The sequence below is a fragment of the Elephantulus edwardii genome, unplaced genomic scaffold (genome assembly GCF_000299155.1).
Source record: "Elephantulus edwardii isolate Elephantulus edwardi_28Jun2011 unplaced genomic scaffold, EleEdw1.0 scaffold00088, whole genome shotgun sequence".
NCBI classification, from domain to species: domain Eukaryota; kingdom Metazoa; phylum Chordata; class Mammalia; order Macroscelidea; family Macroscelididae; genus Elephantulus; species Elephantulus edwardii.
The window spans coordinates 11716384-11734411 of NW_006399838.1; the positions used below are offsets into that span (position 1 = coordinate 11716384).

At 37.7% G+C, this 18028-nt stretch overlaps 1 protein-coding gene across 1 annotated transcript in view; it reads left to right on the forward strand.

Moving 5' to 3' along the window:
* ZBBX (zinc finger, B-box domain containing) overlaps nucleotides 1–18028 on the forward strand; it is a 166059-nt gene that overhangs the window by 132058 nt on the left and 15973 nt on the right. The window contains exons 15-16 of the mRNA XM_006890391.1: nucleotides 8818–8959; nucleotides 10670–10786. Of these exons, the coding sequence (XP_006890453.1) occupies nucleotides 8818–8959; nucleotides 10670–10786 (259 nt within the window). The remainder of the gene's footprint in view (nucleotides 1–8817; nucleotides 8960–10669; nucleotides 10787–18028) is intronic.

Consider the following 18028-nt stretch of genomic DNA (forward strand, 5'->3'; position numbering starts at 1 on the left):
TGTGACTTCCCATTCTGCCTCTCCAGGATGAGGAACTCACCTGGGAGCTCCCCTTCCACCCCCACCCCCCTTTAATAAAGCTGCATTAAGCTTTCTCTCGTTCTCTCTGATTTCTTCTTTAAGTCCACTAACCTAACCTAACCTAACCTAACCTAACCTAACCTAACCTAACGCCTAGAATTTAACATGAATGCTAACCTATTCCTACTGATATCTTGATTCAGTTGGCAGTAATGAATACTCAACCAGATCCCATCAAAAATAGACATGATATTATTGACAGACAAGGAAAGGAAATATTTGCAAAGTCTTGAAAAGCTTATTTTAGATTATACTTGCACCAGTTAAATGATGCACGTTCTTTTCAAGAATACAAAGATAATTTGAAAAACTAAAATTAATTTTGAACCATTGTTGTTGTTATCTGCTGTCCAGTCGCCTGTGACTCATAGCGATGCTGTGTACAGCACCTCTGAACTCTGCCCTGTTCTGAACCAGTCTCACTAATTCCAACACACACACACTCCTATTGCCCCAGTCACTCTCATCCGGACCATCTCATCCGGACCTTCCTTTCCTGAACATTCCCTCTACCCTTCTGAGCATGATGTCCCTTCTCCAAGAGCTGATATCTCCTGGCCACGTGCCCAAAGTATGTGAGATGGAGCTTCAAAATCCTAAACTCCAAGGAGGGACTTGATGTCTCCCTCTCCAAGACAGACCTGTTTCCTTTCTTGGCAATCCATGATACATATGTTCAAGACTCTTCTCCATCACCACAATTTGAAGGCATTGATTCTTCTTTAGTCATGATAGTGCATCTCTCTGAAGAATAACAAGTAATTGCTAAGACCATGGCCTGCATTAGGCACACTTTGGCTTTTAGACTGGTATCATTGCTTTTCAGCACTCTGGAGAGATCCCTGACAGCATATTTCCCCCAATGCAATTCATCATTTGATTTCCTGAATGTTTGTGTTAAGAGTGTTGATTGTGGAACCAAACAAGCTGTAATTGTTAACAAGTTCAGTCTCTTTTCCATCTGTCATGGTGCTTTCAATTGGCCCAGTGGTGAGAATCTTTGTTTTCTTGATGTTGACCTTCAATCCATATTGAAGACTGTAGTCCTTGACCTTCTGCAGCAAGTGCTTCAGGTCCTCCTCAGTTTCAGCAAGCAGGGTTGTGTCTTCTGCATAACGCAGATTGTTGATGAGTCTTCCTCGATTCTTGATGTCACATTCCTCCTCATTCAGTCCTATGTCCTGAATGATCTTTTCTGCATACAGGTTCAAAAAGTTTGGAGACAGGATGCATCTCTGCTTTTAAACCATACAAAGTGTTTCCCTGCTCTGTTCTGAGGACTGCTTCATGTTTCAAGTCTAGGTTTCGCATAAGCCCAATCAAGTGTTCAGGGATTCCTATTCCCTAAATATTCCATGTACTGCCAAAAGAACATAGATGTTTTGGAGAGAGTGTGGCCAGAGTGTTCTTTGGAGGCAGAGATGGTGAACTTTGCACATGTTTCTAGGAGAGGCTGTTCCTTGAAGAACATCATGCTTGGTAAGTTGAAGGGACTGGAAAAGAGAGGAAAGTCCTCAGCCAGGTGCATTTACACAGTGACTACAGCAAGTGCTTTAGTGTGTGAAAGATTGTGAGAATGGCATGGGATAGGACAGCATTCAGATCTCTTATTGGTCGTTATGAGTCATACTCAACTTAAGGGCACCTAACAAGGAAATAGTATACATTATACTGTTTCCAAACAATGAAAAAATATAACTTTACAACAGAATGACCACAAATTAAGTATAATTAAAAAATTATGGATTCAGATAGAAATCATAATCATAACATTTCTCAACTGTATCTGGATAATATGTTAGCTCAGTATATGTGGCTAGCTTACTTAAAAAATTAAAAACCTTCAGCAAACTATGAAAACTTTTTCTTAACCTAATAAAAAATATTGGATAGAAATTCACAACAAATAATATGTGAGTATATAACTGAGAAAAATACAAAAGGTAAAATGAATTAGAAATAGCAACTTTTATTACTGTAGATGTTTTTAGGTATAAAAACAGTGTTAATAACTAAATGTAGAAAGGAACATATGTGTTATTCCAAACTCTTAATTCTACTTTTTAAAAAACAGATATATTTGCCAAAATAGTAAAAACCATACAGCAGGTATAAACATGCCAGATAGAATACAATTATACAGTTAGTTAGAGCTGAAAAGTCTATAATATTTTTAATCTGAAATATAAGAAAGTAATATTTTAAATTATATTTTAATTTATGTGTTGTACATTTTTATAATTAGAAAACTTTTGGAAAAGCTTCTCATGCTATTCTTGTTTTCTGATGTTACTATTCTCACAAGTGTTTTACAAAGGACGACATCGTTGAGTACAGTGGGCTGTACAAATGAGGTGTTTAGGAAATTATCACTGAAAATTACAGAAATGCCCCAAGAGATTTATTGGAGTTCTGCTAGGTATTTTTAGTTTTATTCACCCAGATGACTTTGTCATATGACTCTGGCGGGATTTTCCATGGACTAAAGGATTTCTAACTTGTGGCGTGCTCGTTTTATAAATATATTCTACAACTATATTTTGATCCATTCCAAGGCAATTATATCTGAGGCTTGGAAAGAAAGTGTAAATAGTTTCATGAAATTGAGCTCCACTACTTGTAATAGAGTTTCAACTGAGTGGCAAAGAGTCTCCCCGAGCTGCTTCCATGGGTGGCTAATCTGCTCAACTACGGAGTGAAGTTGTTAGGTCACAGCTAGGGAGAACTGAAGGAGCTGCAAAATAAAAGGGACCAACAGAGAGGCCTATAAAATAAGAGCTTTTTAAAGAGGCTTTCAGACATAATTGGTGCTTTAGAGTTTGCAGACTGAATCCTTACTTGTGAATAGTTAAGGAGAATAGTCTACTTTCTTTTACATCCTTAACCACTTTACATGAAGTCTTTTTGTTTTCCTCCAATTCTTAAGCAGAAGCTTTTTAGTGAGAAGCAAAGGCAGTATTTAGCAGTGGCATTTCATGACATCCAAATTTAATATTAAGAAAGTTTATTTTTTTTTAATTAATTTGTTCCTGTGGTGGGACGACTGTATTATAGGCTTAAGAATTTAGCGGTAGGACGGCAACCAAGGAGATATAGCAGAAAACTAAGGCAAGTATCTACTAGCCAAAGATACTTGGTCTGTTTCTGAAATAATTAAGTTTGTGTGATTAGGGTTAAAAGAAGTGCATCATGTGACTATGCTGTCTCCATATCTGCAAACTGAGATTTCAGAAAGTTAATTGGCAGTTGTGTGGTCCAAATATAAGTAGACCCTTCTAGAGCTACAGGGATCTTGCAGATTGTTTATAAGCCCTAAGAGAGATGAGGAGATCAAAGACTTGGATGTGTCTTGGGGAAAAAAGTTCTGTTTTGATCACTAGCTAAGTGTTGAAATAGTTACTGATTTATCCAATTTATAAATTATTGTGTTGTTGTTGTTGTTGTTGTTATGTGCCGTCGAGTCGCCTGCGACTCATAGCGACCCTATGTACAACAGCCCTAAACTCTGCTCTGTCCTGTGACAATTGAACTGTCTCTGACACTTCCATCCCAATTATCCCAGTCACTGAATCAATCCACCTCATAGAGGGCCTTCCTCTCCTGCACTGTCCCTCCACCCTCCCAAGCATGATGTCCCTCTCCAAGGACCGGTCTCTCCTCACAATATGTCCAAAGTATGTTAGATGGAGCCTCAGAATCCTTGCCTCCAAGGAGCCACCCAGTTTAACCCTTTCCAGGACGAATCTGTTTTCCTGGCAGTCCATGGTATTCTCAATACTCTTCTCCAGCACCACAGCTCAAAGGCATCAATTTTCCTTCTATCCTCCTTGGTCTTGTCCAACTCTCTGATGCATAACAAGTGATTGCAAAGACCATGGCCTGTATCAGACGCACCTTAGTCTCCAGGAAGACACCATTGCTCTTCAGTACTTTGCCCTTACATTCCTTCAGCTTAAGAAATGCTAAGCAAGTTTGTCCCTTTTGATTTTCCAACTCCACCTCTTTGCACATTTCATTATAATACTTCGCTTTGTCTTCATGAGCTGCCCTTTGAAATCTTCTGTTCAGGTCCTTAACATCATAATTTCTTCCCTTTGCTTTGGCTTCTAGTGCAATATTCAGAGTTGCTTCTCAAATCCATGCTGACCTATTCTTACTCCTTCATCTTTATAATGACCGTTTACACTTTTCATGGATGATATTCTTTCTGTCCTCCCACAGCTCATCTGCTTTTGCTCATTAGTGTTCAAGGCCTCAGACCTGTTCGTGAGATGATCTTTCAGTTCCGTAGGGATAGACTCCAGGTCACACTTTGTTTTTTGTAGACTGGATTTTATTTTCTTGAGCTTCAGTTTGAGCTTGCATAAAAGTGGCTGGTGATCTCTGACCTACAGTTAGCAATGATATTGAACTTCTCCCACAGTTTTCCCACATATGTAATCAGTCTGATTCCTATGTATGCCATCAAGTGAGGTCCATGTATATAGTTGTTTGTTTGTGTTTCTTATAAAAAGTATTTGCAAAGAATAAATTATTGATTGTACAGAATTCTACCAACCTGTCTCCAGCCTCATTTCTGTCACCAAGTTCCTGTTTCTGTACTACTGATACTTCTTTGTTCCTAATTTTTGTATTTTAGTCACCCATTATTATTAATGTATCTTGGTTACATGTTTGAGCAATTTCTGATTGCAAGAGTTGGTAGAAATCATCTATTTCCTCCTCCTTGGCTCTGGTTGTTAGTGGATAAATTGAAATGATAGTGGTATTAACAGGTCTACCTTGTATTCATATGGATATTATCCTGTCACAGCATTGTATTTCAAGATTGCTCTAGAAATAATCTTTTTAACTATATGAATATGACCTCATTTTTTCTCACCTTTTCATTTCCAGCCGATGATTGTCTGATTAAGCATGTCCTATGACAATCCAATGCATTTCTCCAATGCCTAATAAGTTAATATTTATGCGTTCCATTTCTTAGCAATCTACACTTTTCCTACATTCATACTTCTCACATTCCAAGTCCCAATCGTCAGGGTCTGTTTTAAACTGTTCCTCCCCTTTGTGGTTCCCTACTCAAAGGCTTAGCCTCTGGCGACATATCTGCTAGGAATGCTCTGTTGTACATAGGGTTTTTGAGGGCCTGTTATTTTGGAAGTGGATGACCCTTTGAATGATGGCCCTTGAATTCGAGTGTTCAGCTTTACAGCAATATTTGACTGACAAGCATTTTTCACAAAAGTAAGTAGGTAACAGATCAGGCATTGGTGCCGTAGGTGCATGTGTGTCCCCACCCTCACCTCGCCCTGCCAACACCCAGCTCAATTCCCCATCTGTTACCTCTTTTCCCTTCTGACCTGGTATCTCAGGCCTCTCACTTCCTCTGCCTTCCAGTGTCCTTTTCTTTCCCCTGAGATATTGGTGTTCCTAGGGCCTGGGCACCAGGGGACAGTGTTTACATGGTGAAGGGAGTCTCCACGCACATAAAGCTCTAATTGAAGCCTCAAGTTGCAATACTTAAGGATGCTGTGGACAGAATAGTGAATGACCCAGGATGCATTAAAAGAAGATGGAAGGAGTATACAGAGTCACTATACCAAAAAGAATTGTCTGACACAGAATTTATAGAAACAAATTATGATGAAGAACCCATGGTGATGAAGGAGAAAGTTCAACCTGCTATGAAGGAATTGGCAAAAAACCAAAACCAAACAAAAACATGCAAGGCCCCAGAAATTGACACCAAATCAATTGACATATTTCAACAAACACATGCTGCCCTGGACACGCTCACCAATTTGTGCCAGGAAATCTGGGAGACAACCACCTGGCCAACTGACGGGAAGAGATCTGTATTTATTCCCATTCCAAAAAAAAAAAGATCACCCGACAGAGTGTGGAAATTACTCAATATCACTTGCAAAAAAAATATCCTGCTGAAAATTATCCAAAAATGACTGGAACAGCACATCAACAAAGAACTTCCAGATTTGTAGGCTGGATTAAAAGAGGCTGTGGAACTATGGATAATTATACCCAAAGATAAATAACGGTGGTTGCTGCTAAATACGGTGACACTGATGTGGCAAATTCAATAATGGTCACCCATGGTGGACAGTGTTTGGTGGAGTTCCCTATTAAAACAAGCTTGGAAGCTGAGTGGCATCCACTTCCAAAATACCTTGCCTCCAGAAACTCTATGAACTTGGAGAAACAATAAACATTATACAAGTATTCAGGTCTTTCGTTCACTAGGGTTGTTATGAATTGTCTGTGACTCGACAGCACCTAACAATGATGACAAAAACAACAGCAGCAGCAACAGATGAATCGTACCTTAAAACAGAAAGTACCAGACCAATGCCTGTCTGCATTTCATGAACTTTGCAAAGGTGTTTGACTGGATGGATCACAACAAACTATGGCTAACTCTGAGAAGAATGGGAATCTTGGAACACTTGATTGCACTTATGCAAAACTTATACTTGGATCAGGATGCAGTCATCAGAGCAGAGCAAGGAAACACTGCATCGTTCAAAATCAGGAACAGTACACAAGTGATGTTTCCTATCTCCATACCTTTTCAATCTATATGCAGAACAGATCAGCCTGTGACTCACAGTGACCCTGTGTACAACAGCCCTAAACCCTGCTCTGTCCTGTGCCATTCTATTGTCTCCAACACATATATTCCCATTACACCAGTCACTGACTCAATCCACCTCATTAAGGGTCTTCCTCTCCTGCTGTGTCCCTCCACCCTTCCAAACATGACATCCTTCTCCAAGGACTAATCCTGCCTTGAAGCATGTCCAAAATATGCCAAATGAAGCTTCAGAATCCTTGCCTCCAAGGAGCAGCCTGGCTTCACCCTCTCCACGACGAACTTGTTTGTTCTTCTAGCAGTTCATGGTACTCTTCTCCAGCACAACAGCTCAAAGGCATCAATTCTCCTTCTATCATTCCTAGTCATTTTCTAGCTCTCTGATGCATAGCAAGTAATTGCCTGTATCAAGTGCACTTTAATCTCCAGACTGACATTGTTGCTCTTCAGAACTTTGGAGAGGTCTCTGACAGCAGACTGTCCCAATGCAATTCGTCTTTTAATTAGCTGATGAAAATTTTCTTTGTGTTTTTAAATCCTGTGGTTCATACTGCATTTTCCCATTAATTAGATTAGTAAACTTAGCTCAGCAACTCAACTCGTCATTGGCTTGGACCTTTTCCATTAGGTTTCCAAGACCATAAATGTTAAGAGGGGAGATTACCCACCCCATGGTTCTACCCCATTTTTACTGGTAGATTCAAATCCTCTTTTTTGGGGAGGGTTTGAACCAAGGCTCAACCTTGGGTTAGTATTACACCTCCAGGTGATCCGTTTCACCTGGAGGCATTGTTAAATACCGTTTAAAAAAATCACCAGTTGAACAACAAAATAAGCCCATTATGGCCATCAATTCAATGCCAACTCCCAGCAATCCTGTGAGCAGAATAGAACTAGCCTTTAGGGTTTCCAAGGAAATAAATGCTTATGAGAGTCATGTCTTTCTTCTATGGTAGCCAGAAGATATGATCCCCAAACCTGAGGTTGGGATTCCCGTAATTAATCCATAGCTTAAGAAAGGTTCCTTACATTCTTACTTTGTTAGGTATTTTAGGTTTTGTTGCTCTTATGTACTTTCAAGGCTGAACCAATAAAAAGCTAACCCTCTAGCGAGTTTTCAAAGGACATAAATAGCATGAGAGGTGATTGCCCATCTTTCTCCAACTGAACAGCTGGTGGACCCAAACCTGGTGCTGTAAGCAGGGTAGTGCAAGTCCTTACCCCTCGGCCACCAGAGATCCTGTAACATTGATAGTTTCTCTGACTTTTTAAGCTGATCTGGAGCTCTCCCTTCTGATCTCCTTATCCATTATGTATTAGATTGATGCGTTTTTCAAACTCATGTATATTCTCCCCTAAAATGAAACCATATTTTTTTAAAAAATAGTTCATGGGATGATGGTTTAATATTAGGATTCAAATCAGCATATCTATAGTCAAAACCTTCCTCTGCTAGCTATACCTTTTATAATTATACAGTTATATTATTGTATCAGGTCCTTAACAATATTCTTTAGGAGAAAGACAGTCACCTCCCATGCAATTAATTGCCTCTGAAAACTTAGCAGAGCTTCAGCTTGGTCTCAGTTCCAACTTGATAGCATGCAAAAGCAGCAATTTAACTATATAAATGTCACACATGTCTTATATTTCTCTTGTTTCAGTTTTATTGCACATTTGTTGCATAATGAATGTATTGATAACTTGTATTTTGTCTGAAGCCATTTTCAAGTAATATTTCCAGTGGAATAAATTATCTTTGAAATTATTAGAGGTGTATGCAGAGACCCTATTTCAAAGCACACAGTGTATGAGACTTTATATTTCAAGATAATTTATGTGCAAACACTTGAGGGGAGAATATGAGTAAATAAAGTAAAAACCCATTGTTTTTTCTACTGTCTGTGCTCCTTATAGATTAATGATGGTTCTCGGATAGTTAATTACTTGTTGGTTTAATGTTTTTCAGAATTTACTATCTATAAACAATTTGCTATTATCATCCAGAACTTAAACTTGTTAAGCGGAGAAACTGTGCTAAATATTTCATAGGTTCTCAATGAATTAATTTGCTTATCTGAGTTGATGGGGGGGAGCTTAATTTTGTTGAATGTTTTGTTTTCTAGTTGTTAGAAGAAGTAGCCCTCAGAAAGAAGCCTCGGACTGAATTTAAGAAGCTCTTTGTTTTTGATGCAAATGAAAGTCTCACCTCACTTCCTTCAAGCCACGTAAAATTGGATTCTTCCAGTATTGGGATTACACTTTCAGGTAAACGCAGACATGAAATCAGGTAGCCTGTGAACCAGCATGACAATTCGCAAACTTTTTCTTTTCTAACAGTCCAACTTTATGTTAAGAAATACTACACAATTCTGTTCAATGCTTAAAACCATCTTACCCTTCAGATGACTTTGTTAAGAATCACATGATTAATCTTAAATAGCCTGTTAGAATCAAGCCTCAAAGCTTGGGAGCTGTGAAATTTCCGAGATGTATTGGTATTTTCCTGTTGACTTTTTACATCATCTCTTGTCTCAAGTTTCCTATGTGTTTAAATGCAATTTTCAAGTATAGTTAAAGCTTATGTTGGCATACTCATCTAGAGAAGTAGGTAGAGTGAAATAACTAAGTCACAAAAGGACAAATACTGCATACGACCACTACTGTGACAATAGGAGGGGACAAAGAAAAGTAAGGGGTGAGCAATGCTGTAACTCCCAAAACCAGCAAGGACCAACATGGGAAGACTTGAGACAAAGATAATACTACTACTGCAACTAGTGAATAGGAACAGGATATATGTGAATATTTAACTCTTTAAAAGGAACGGGGGAAAGAGAATGGAAGAAGGAAGAGGAAGTTGCCAGGACCACAGAGATTAGCAGGGATATGGGAAGTGAAGAAATAGACGGGGTGCACTGGGTACTGAGGAGACCAGGAGATCAAAGTACACTGTAGGAGCTATTTATATAAAACACAGTGTACCAAAATAATTTTATAAAACAAAAAATGAATGAAATAAAATATAAAAAATTATATAAAGGTGATGTTCTAAAATTTGTAATTATTTTTTAAATATTAATTGTTGCACAAAGGAATTGTGGGAGTTTTTTTAAAATGGGAAAAAAGATCATTTCAGTCTATACAAGGCTGCTTCTTGGAGGCAAGGATTCTGAAGCTTCGTTTGGCATACTTCGGACATGTTGCAAGGAGGGACCAGGCCTTGGAGATGGACGTCATGCTTGGGAGAGTGGAGGGACAGTGCAGGAGAGGAAGACTCTTGGTGAGATGGATTGATTCCGTCACTGGGGTAATGGGGATAGGCGTGTCAGAGACAGTAAGATTGGCAGAGCAGGGTTTAGTTCTGTTGTACTATGAGTCACAAGTGACTCAACAGCACGTAACAACAACCAGCAGCTTGCTGTTGTTAGGTCCTGTTGAGTCAGGTCCTACTCTTAGGAGTCCTGTGAGCAGCTGAACTGAACTCTGTCCCTCCTCACACTTCCTGACACCCTAGAACCCACTGTGACAGTTACCATGTCAGAACACCTGATTGAGGGTCTTCCTCTCCTTCACCGACCCTCCACCTTTCCAAGCATCATGTCCCTCTTCAAGGAATAGCCCCTTCTAGCAACATGGCCGAAGTATGTGAGGTGAAGCCTCAACATCCTTGTCTCCAAAGAAGACTCTGCCTGCACCCTTGCCAAGACATATCCTGTTTTAGATACAAGCATAGGGTTGTGTAGAGTATCTTTGCAGTACAAATTTTATGTTTTCTTTCAGTTCAACTATGTTAATCTAGTATTTTTTAAATTGTATGATTATTGTTATTGTATTTTGATGTATGGTTAATTTATATTTCACTGTTATAAATACCCTTTATTCAGCTAAATATTATCTACTAATATGATAATTACAATAAATCAACAAAATATCTCCTTCCTACTTTTAAAATTGTATATTGTTTTCTCATTTTAGCTGACAGAGAGTGGATCCCAGAGCACAGCGTAAGTTCATACGCTGATGATGCATCTGTGTTGGATGTTCTTCAGAGCACCTACGACCCATCATCAGTTAGAAGACAGCCAACGATAGGTAAGGCTGACCAGAAAGCAGCAGAGCCGTATAGGTGACTACGTTGATTATTATTTTTTCACAATTTTCTACTAAATCAGTGCCATCAAATTAGTTCCAAATCATGACAACTCCTCGTGTCTCAGGGTAGAACTGTGTCCCATAGAATTGTCAACGACTGATTTTTTGGGAAGTATTTCTTCTAAGTATTTCTTCAAAATCACCCCTGGGTGGCCTCAAAATGCCTCCATTTCGATTAACAATTGATCACCTACAGGCTTGGCCCACCCTGGTGCTTCAGGCTTCCTACTCCTTTCTGGAAAGTTCCTGCAGTTGCCTCACTTAGTCTTATGCATTTAACTAAGTGTCTTAACTATTTCTTTAAGAGAACAAATAAACAAGCAAATTAAAACACATTTTTGCAGTCACCTGACTTTTTAAAGTTAGCTCAGGATTTTGAACAATCATTATTTTTTTTAATTATTTATTTACTCATTCATTCATTCATTCATTCATTCTTTTAATGTGTGTACCGTCAAATTGGATCTGACTGGTACAGGAGGTGAACAATCATTATATACACTCAATTTTGTTACATGCTGAAGAAGTCGTTTATTTTGACCCAGTTCTGCATAGACTTCCTTTGTGGAAGTTCAGTCATAGACCCTTGTGAAACATATGGACAAGTTAGGATTGCTGCTTATAAGTGATTTAACTGAGAGCTCACAGCTTAGTTTGCTGATACATGTCTTAACCTTGGGATTTTGTTTTCTGTTCCTTAGCTCTAGTTGCTACATAAAAGAAATGTAAACATTTCAGCAGGTAGGATAACTCCTTGGATATATGGACTGTCATGCTGTTTTCCTTGTGAGTGCATGCAGATAATTTTGACATCAGTAAAAGCAATGGTGTTGTTAGTTCACTAGCCGTATGTCTCAGTTGTTAAGTATGCACCAACTAGCTAAAAGTTTGGCACTCTAACCTACCTGCTACATCATGGAGAAAGAAGTGACCATCTGCTTCAACAAAAAATTATATTCTTATAATCTTTCTGGAAGGCCTCTCTGGTGCCTTCTTGTTGCTGCTTTTTTTTTTTCTCCCTTTGAGTTAGAATCAACCCATAGCTGACCCTCCAGCAGGTTTTCAGAGGCGATTAATAATACTGGAGGAGATTACCCATTTTTTTCCTCCCACAGAGCAGCTGGTGGATTTGAACATCAAACCTTTGGGATTACAATGAACCTTTTTACCACTACCCCGTCAGGGTTCTCTGCTCTGGTGCTTGGTGCTAAGGACTTGTGCTGCCAACACTGAGGTACATGGTTTGAGTCCACCAGTGGGAGAAAGATACACTGTCTCATCCAGAGCACTTCGCTGCCTCTGAAAATCCCCAATCTTTGGGGAGCGAAACACGGCCTCTAGGGTCACCAGGAATCTGCATTGATTGGAACACTATGAATTGTTTATTATTTATCAATATATACAAATTTGGGTTTGCCTTATGCTGAATTGTGTATGATGTTTAAATAAGTAATGGATTGAGGCATTTCAGCACACAAATGAGGAGTATGTCTCTTACACCGTGTTCCCTTGTTAGAGAGTTTATGGTTTAGGAATAATATCTGATAAAATGAACTCTGTCTTGACATGAAGTCTGTTTTTAAGCCGAAAATGTAATTACATATGATTTCTCCATATAAGTAATATGTATATATATACCTATCTCTCTTAGTCTAAATGCTGTAACCAGAACTCCTTGACTAAGATAGGTCCTTTCCTATCTTAGTGCATTTATTTTTAGAATTGGTCAGATGCAAGTTTTGCTGGGAAAAGAAAAATTATTATAAATGTTTCTTGAGTCTCTAATTAAGTTGCTGTTCTCACACCAAAGTTCCAGCTCCTTTCTCCAGAGTCAGGCAGGAAGAGCTGCTTCCAATTAACGCTGAAGACAACAAAATAACGTGCATGCTCTGACAAATCATTATAAATAACTAAATGTACTTGAACATCACTTTGGGAATATCAAAAGAAATCAAGTTTTATAAAAGGTTTGTTCAAGTACCTGCTTTAGGCCAGAGATGGCTGGCCATTGGTGATATCAAAGAAACTGAATTATCTCTTATTCAGTAGCTTACAATACAATGCAGAGATGTCAATCATTGCTCTGTACATAATCATCTGCACTTATTATGTGCAGAGAATCCTATTATAAAGCAGATTCCTGGATTCACTCTTAGATATTCTGATTCCTTAGGAGGTCTGGAAAATGCAATCCTTTGCATTTATTTATTGTTGTTATGTGCCATCAAGTCACCTGCGACTCATAGCTACCCTACATACAACAGCTCTAAAACCTGCTCTGTCCTGTGCCAATCTTACTGTCCCTGATACATCCACCCCCATCACCCCAGTCACTGAATCAATCCATCTCCTTGAGGGTCTTCCTCTCCTGTGCTGTCCCTCTACCCTCCCAAGCATGACATTCCTCTCCAAGGACTGGTCCCTCCTTGCAACATGTCCAAAGTATGTCAGATGAAGCTTCAGAATCTTTGCCTCCAAGGAGCAGCCTGGTTTCACCCTCTTCATGACAAATCTGTTTGTTCTTTTAGCAGTCCATGGAATACTCAATACTCTTCTCCCACACCACACTCAAAGGCTTCAATTCTCCTTCTATCATCCCTAGTTATTGTCTGGCTCTCTCATGCATAGCAAGTGACTGCAAAGACCCTGGCCTGGATCAGGTGCACCTTAGTCTCCAGACTGACATCATCACTCTTCAGTACTTTGGAGAGGTCTCTGACAGCAGACTTGCTAGCCCAGAAATGACATTAAAAAGAGTACTGTGAATACAACAAACATATAATGATACCATGCACTGTATTTTATAAAATGACTAAGAGTCACCTTTGGAGAATGATGTGAAACTAATAATAGTACACGCCATCAACTAAAGTAGGAACAGATGGAGTCATTTAGGAATAGATAATAAAATAATTATTTTGCCACTGCAAGCGTAGGAATGAAAAATGTTAGGTAAGTGATCTTTCAGATGAATTTTACCAATTAGAGAAGGAAGGGAATGACTTTCTGAATAGCACTAGGGGTATTAAGTGTAAAACAACAACAACAACAAAACGAACTCAATTTTTCTGACTATACCACAGCTTATAGAAACCTTGTACTCTGAAGATACAGTACATAACTAATTCATTGTCTCCACATCAGAACTGGCTCAGCCGACCTGCCAGGGGGTTTTCAGAGTTTGTAAATTGCATAGGAGAGGAGATTGCTCATCTTGCTTGTGCAGAGCTGCGGGTAGATTTGAACCTTCAGAGAGAGATGCCCCCATTGGGTTGGCAAGGCAACTTTCCACAGACTAAGCTTCTAGGGCTCCATGCTATATAGTATAGCGTATAAATCCTCCTTAACATTTTAAATTTATCAAAGTGAACATATGGTACTTGTAAATTATTTCTATATGGCAACTACTTTACCTAAAATACCATTGTTGCGAATTTCTTTCCATTCCTGAATATCTACTCTTTTCCTAACTCGTCTCTAAATAGCAACATTATTCAAATATTATGTCTGAAACCCTGGTACCATCTGGACTCTCTCTCTTGCCCACCACGTTCTTTTCTTCTCCAAATCCCGATCATCAGCTTCGAAATCTATAAGGTATCAAACCATTTCTATTTTCATTGTCTCATCTAAAATCCAAGTCCATTATCATTATCTCTCACTTGTCTTCTAGTGTCACTTTTTCGCGCCTCCACCAAGTCAAGCTGATATTTCCTGCAGAGTCTACTGTTTATAAACATTGACTAATTTATTCATAGTTGCAGTCTGAGAATGGATTGCATTTTTCACCATCTTAAAGCATAAATTGTATCTTGTGTCCTGTACTCTTCTACAATGTGTAGAAACGTCATTGTATTTCTTTCCATGCGTCACAACAGCAATAACCTTGGGTTGTCTTGACCATTTCTCTTAACATTATTGCTCCTACAATGGCTTTCTCTCTGTCTTTGGACAGACCACATTCTTACTCACTTTGTAGTGTTAGAATTTACTTTTCCCTCTGATCTAGGATGCCCTGCAGTCTCCTGATTCCCCCACATCATCCAAGTAGTTCTTTCACTTACTTCCTCTCTGGAGAGGACTTCCAAGACCAGTTGTCCTACTCCTGAGTCCAATACTGGATACTTCCCTCTGTCACACTTAATATTTTTTTTTAAATTTTCTTCGTAGAACCCATTAAACTTTCAAATATTTGTTTACTTGTTTATTTTCAGTTCTATCATACCTCCATGTGGAGAGAGATCAAGAACTTAGTCTGATCTGCTAATAAATGAATCCTTAGTTGCAGACTATGCATACTTCAAGTATTCACGAAGCTTGAATGAATGAAGCAAGATTAGGGAATTAGGGTTTATAGTACAACTTGAAGATGGGGCAGTGTTTGACTAACTTAGTTCATTGATTCAGACACAGTACCTGGCTGTTTTAGGGCTTTATAAATGTTTTCTTAGTTGAATTGAATTAAATATTGAGTCATAGGTTCTCAGAGTTGGTTGGAATTTGAGACACTATCCAATCCAACTCTTTCATTTTCCAAGGCTTCTGCTTTCCTTTCTAGCATTATTTCCACTGAAACAACAAAATAAATGTACATATATGTGTCAAGAATTATGTATTTGTTCTTTATTTACGTGAATACTCTTCATTTGATATAAGGTATAAAATCTTTATAAATAAATAACCAAATATAATATCTATTCAGAATTAAATAGTATACTTTTATTTGTTATTTGTTATAAAAGATGTTATCCAATAAAACATAGTGCTATTATTATTGGCTACGAAATTCTATTTATGGTAATCGTAATATTTATTCAGATATTCCATGAAGCAATTATTTTGTAATATATGGTCTGATTTCATCAGTAATCAAAGAACATACTTTTTAGCTAATGTCAAGTGTAATTCCTTCTATTATAGTTAGACAATAACTATGAAAGTGCTAATTAATAATTTTAAATATTTGCAGTTATAACGGAAGTTACTATTAGAGTATATTTATTATGTGTATATTCTATAAACTGGGCTTTTTGAAAAATATAATAATTTTGTAACATTTTCATTAGTAATAGCTATAATTTTGTGTCAAATATCAACTCTTACAATGTTAGTAAGCTTGCATAGTAAATACAAAAAGTAATGATATACTTACTTAAATGATCAATCAATAATCAATAAATAAATAAATAAATAAAGGTCAAACTGGACACCTCTCCTGGATCTTTTTGTGTTACTTACATTAACTTAATCTTTTACTGTATTTCCAGTAAGAAAACGGATCCATCCCCTCTAGTTTGTGTGTGTGTGTGTGAAAACTTGTTCTAAAATAGACTCAGTTAATGCCACATGCTCTGGTAACCAGCTATTGTTGTAAGATACCAGCAAGTGTTTTCACTCTTCAGTGTTTTCTGAAGGGCATCTACACTACATTTAATTGTTCTCACCTCATATTTGTCAGGACTGGCAGAAGTCCAGCCTTTAGTACCTTGTTAATAAGAGTTTCCTTTTTTTGCTTGTTTTCTTTCAATAATGTTCTGAATGTCTGCATTTTGCCTTGGTTGAGAATGCAGTTCAGTACCTTTTAAAATGGATACAAGTATGTGGTTTTTCTCCGTAGATCTAGTATGCTAGATTTTTGTAGCTGACTCATGGTTATAATCCTCTACGTCATGACTGTTTTGAGTAGTGTGATATTATTTATGCTATTTCACGTTCCATGGAGTTGTCTGTGATTCATAGCAATCCTGTGATTCACCACAATAGAATGAAACCTTGTCCAGTTAACTCTCTGTCTTCTTGAACAACCTCTACTGGGGTTAAGCACTTTATAGCAGCCACTCTGTCAGTACAACTAAGGAACATCTTCACGTCCTTGGTGCCCTCTTCACTTTTCTAAGCACGGTGTCCTTTTCCTGGGACCTCCAGACATCTTTTTAAAGTGTGTGGAATAGCATCTCACCATCCTTACCTCTTGGGTATGTTGGCTACACTTCCTCAAAAACAGATTTACTCATTCTTTGGACTCTGATTCATTAATTATTTTATTTTGTTTAATTCAACAACCTATTGTACGAAGAGTCACTATGAGTCTCAAATGACGTGACAGTACATAACAACAACAATTCAACAGTCTTCTTGGCTGATGAGAAAAGCCATGATTCAAACTTTTGAAAAAAGAACTGGATCTTTGATAGATTAACTTCAGCCATATGTGGCCAATGACAGAGCTGACTTTTTCTAACATCATTCAGCTTTTCACTACTCATATATCTTTCACATAAGTATAATTATAGAAAGAGTTGATTAATTTTTTCTTCATGATTAGGATAAAATATTTATTCTTTATATATTATAGATGAAAGAGCAAACAGTTTTGAAATTCTGGACATCAAAATAATCCTTGGGGATATTTTTACTTATTTATCTTAATACATATTCACATTTTGATAGCTGTTTTTCAGAATTTTCTGTTAGCAGAAATAGACTGAAGACTTAGAGTTTTAATTTATTCATAATTTCATTCCAACAAAAATTGTTTTTAAAATTGATTTCTAAAATGTTCATTAAAATTGATGCCCTTTGGGACTTACCTTAGTTTTAATTGCTTAAATAATTACATACTGCATTAAGATTCCTCTTAGGGTATTAACTGCATTCAGAGTAGATCTTTTATGGTAAAAAAAGAAAAGACAGTCAGTAGTCATTAAATGTTTGAAATACACAATAACTTCCTGTGTCTAGTCTTCTGATTTCTTTTTTCTCTTTGTGTCAGAAAGAATAACATATGTTCAGTTAAATCATTATTGTTGTGACAATAGAATTCAAGAATTAAATTCAAGAGTTAAATATTTTTTAAAGTCCATTTAAATTAAGGGAATTCACAATTATCTTCTTAGTATAAAATATTTCTTTTTTTTATTTTTTGTATTCTTGATGTTGAACTTCAATCCATATTGAAGCCTGCAGTCCTTGTCTTTCTGCAGCAAGTGTTTCAGGCCCTCAGTTTCAGCAAGCAGGGTTGTATCTTCTCCATAACACATATTGTTGATGAGTCTTCCTCCACTCCTGATGCCATGTTTCTCCTCATAGAGGGCAGCCTCCTGGGTAATCTGTTCTGCATATAGATTGAAAAGGTATGTGGATAGGACACATCGTGTGTACACCTTTCCTAATTTTTTTTTT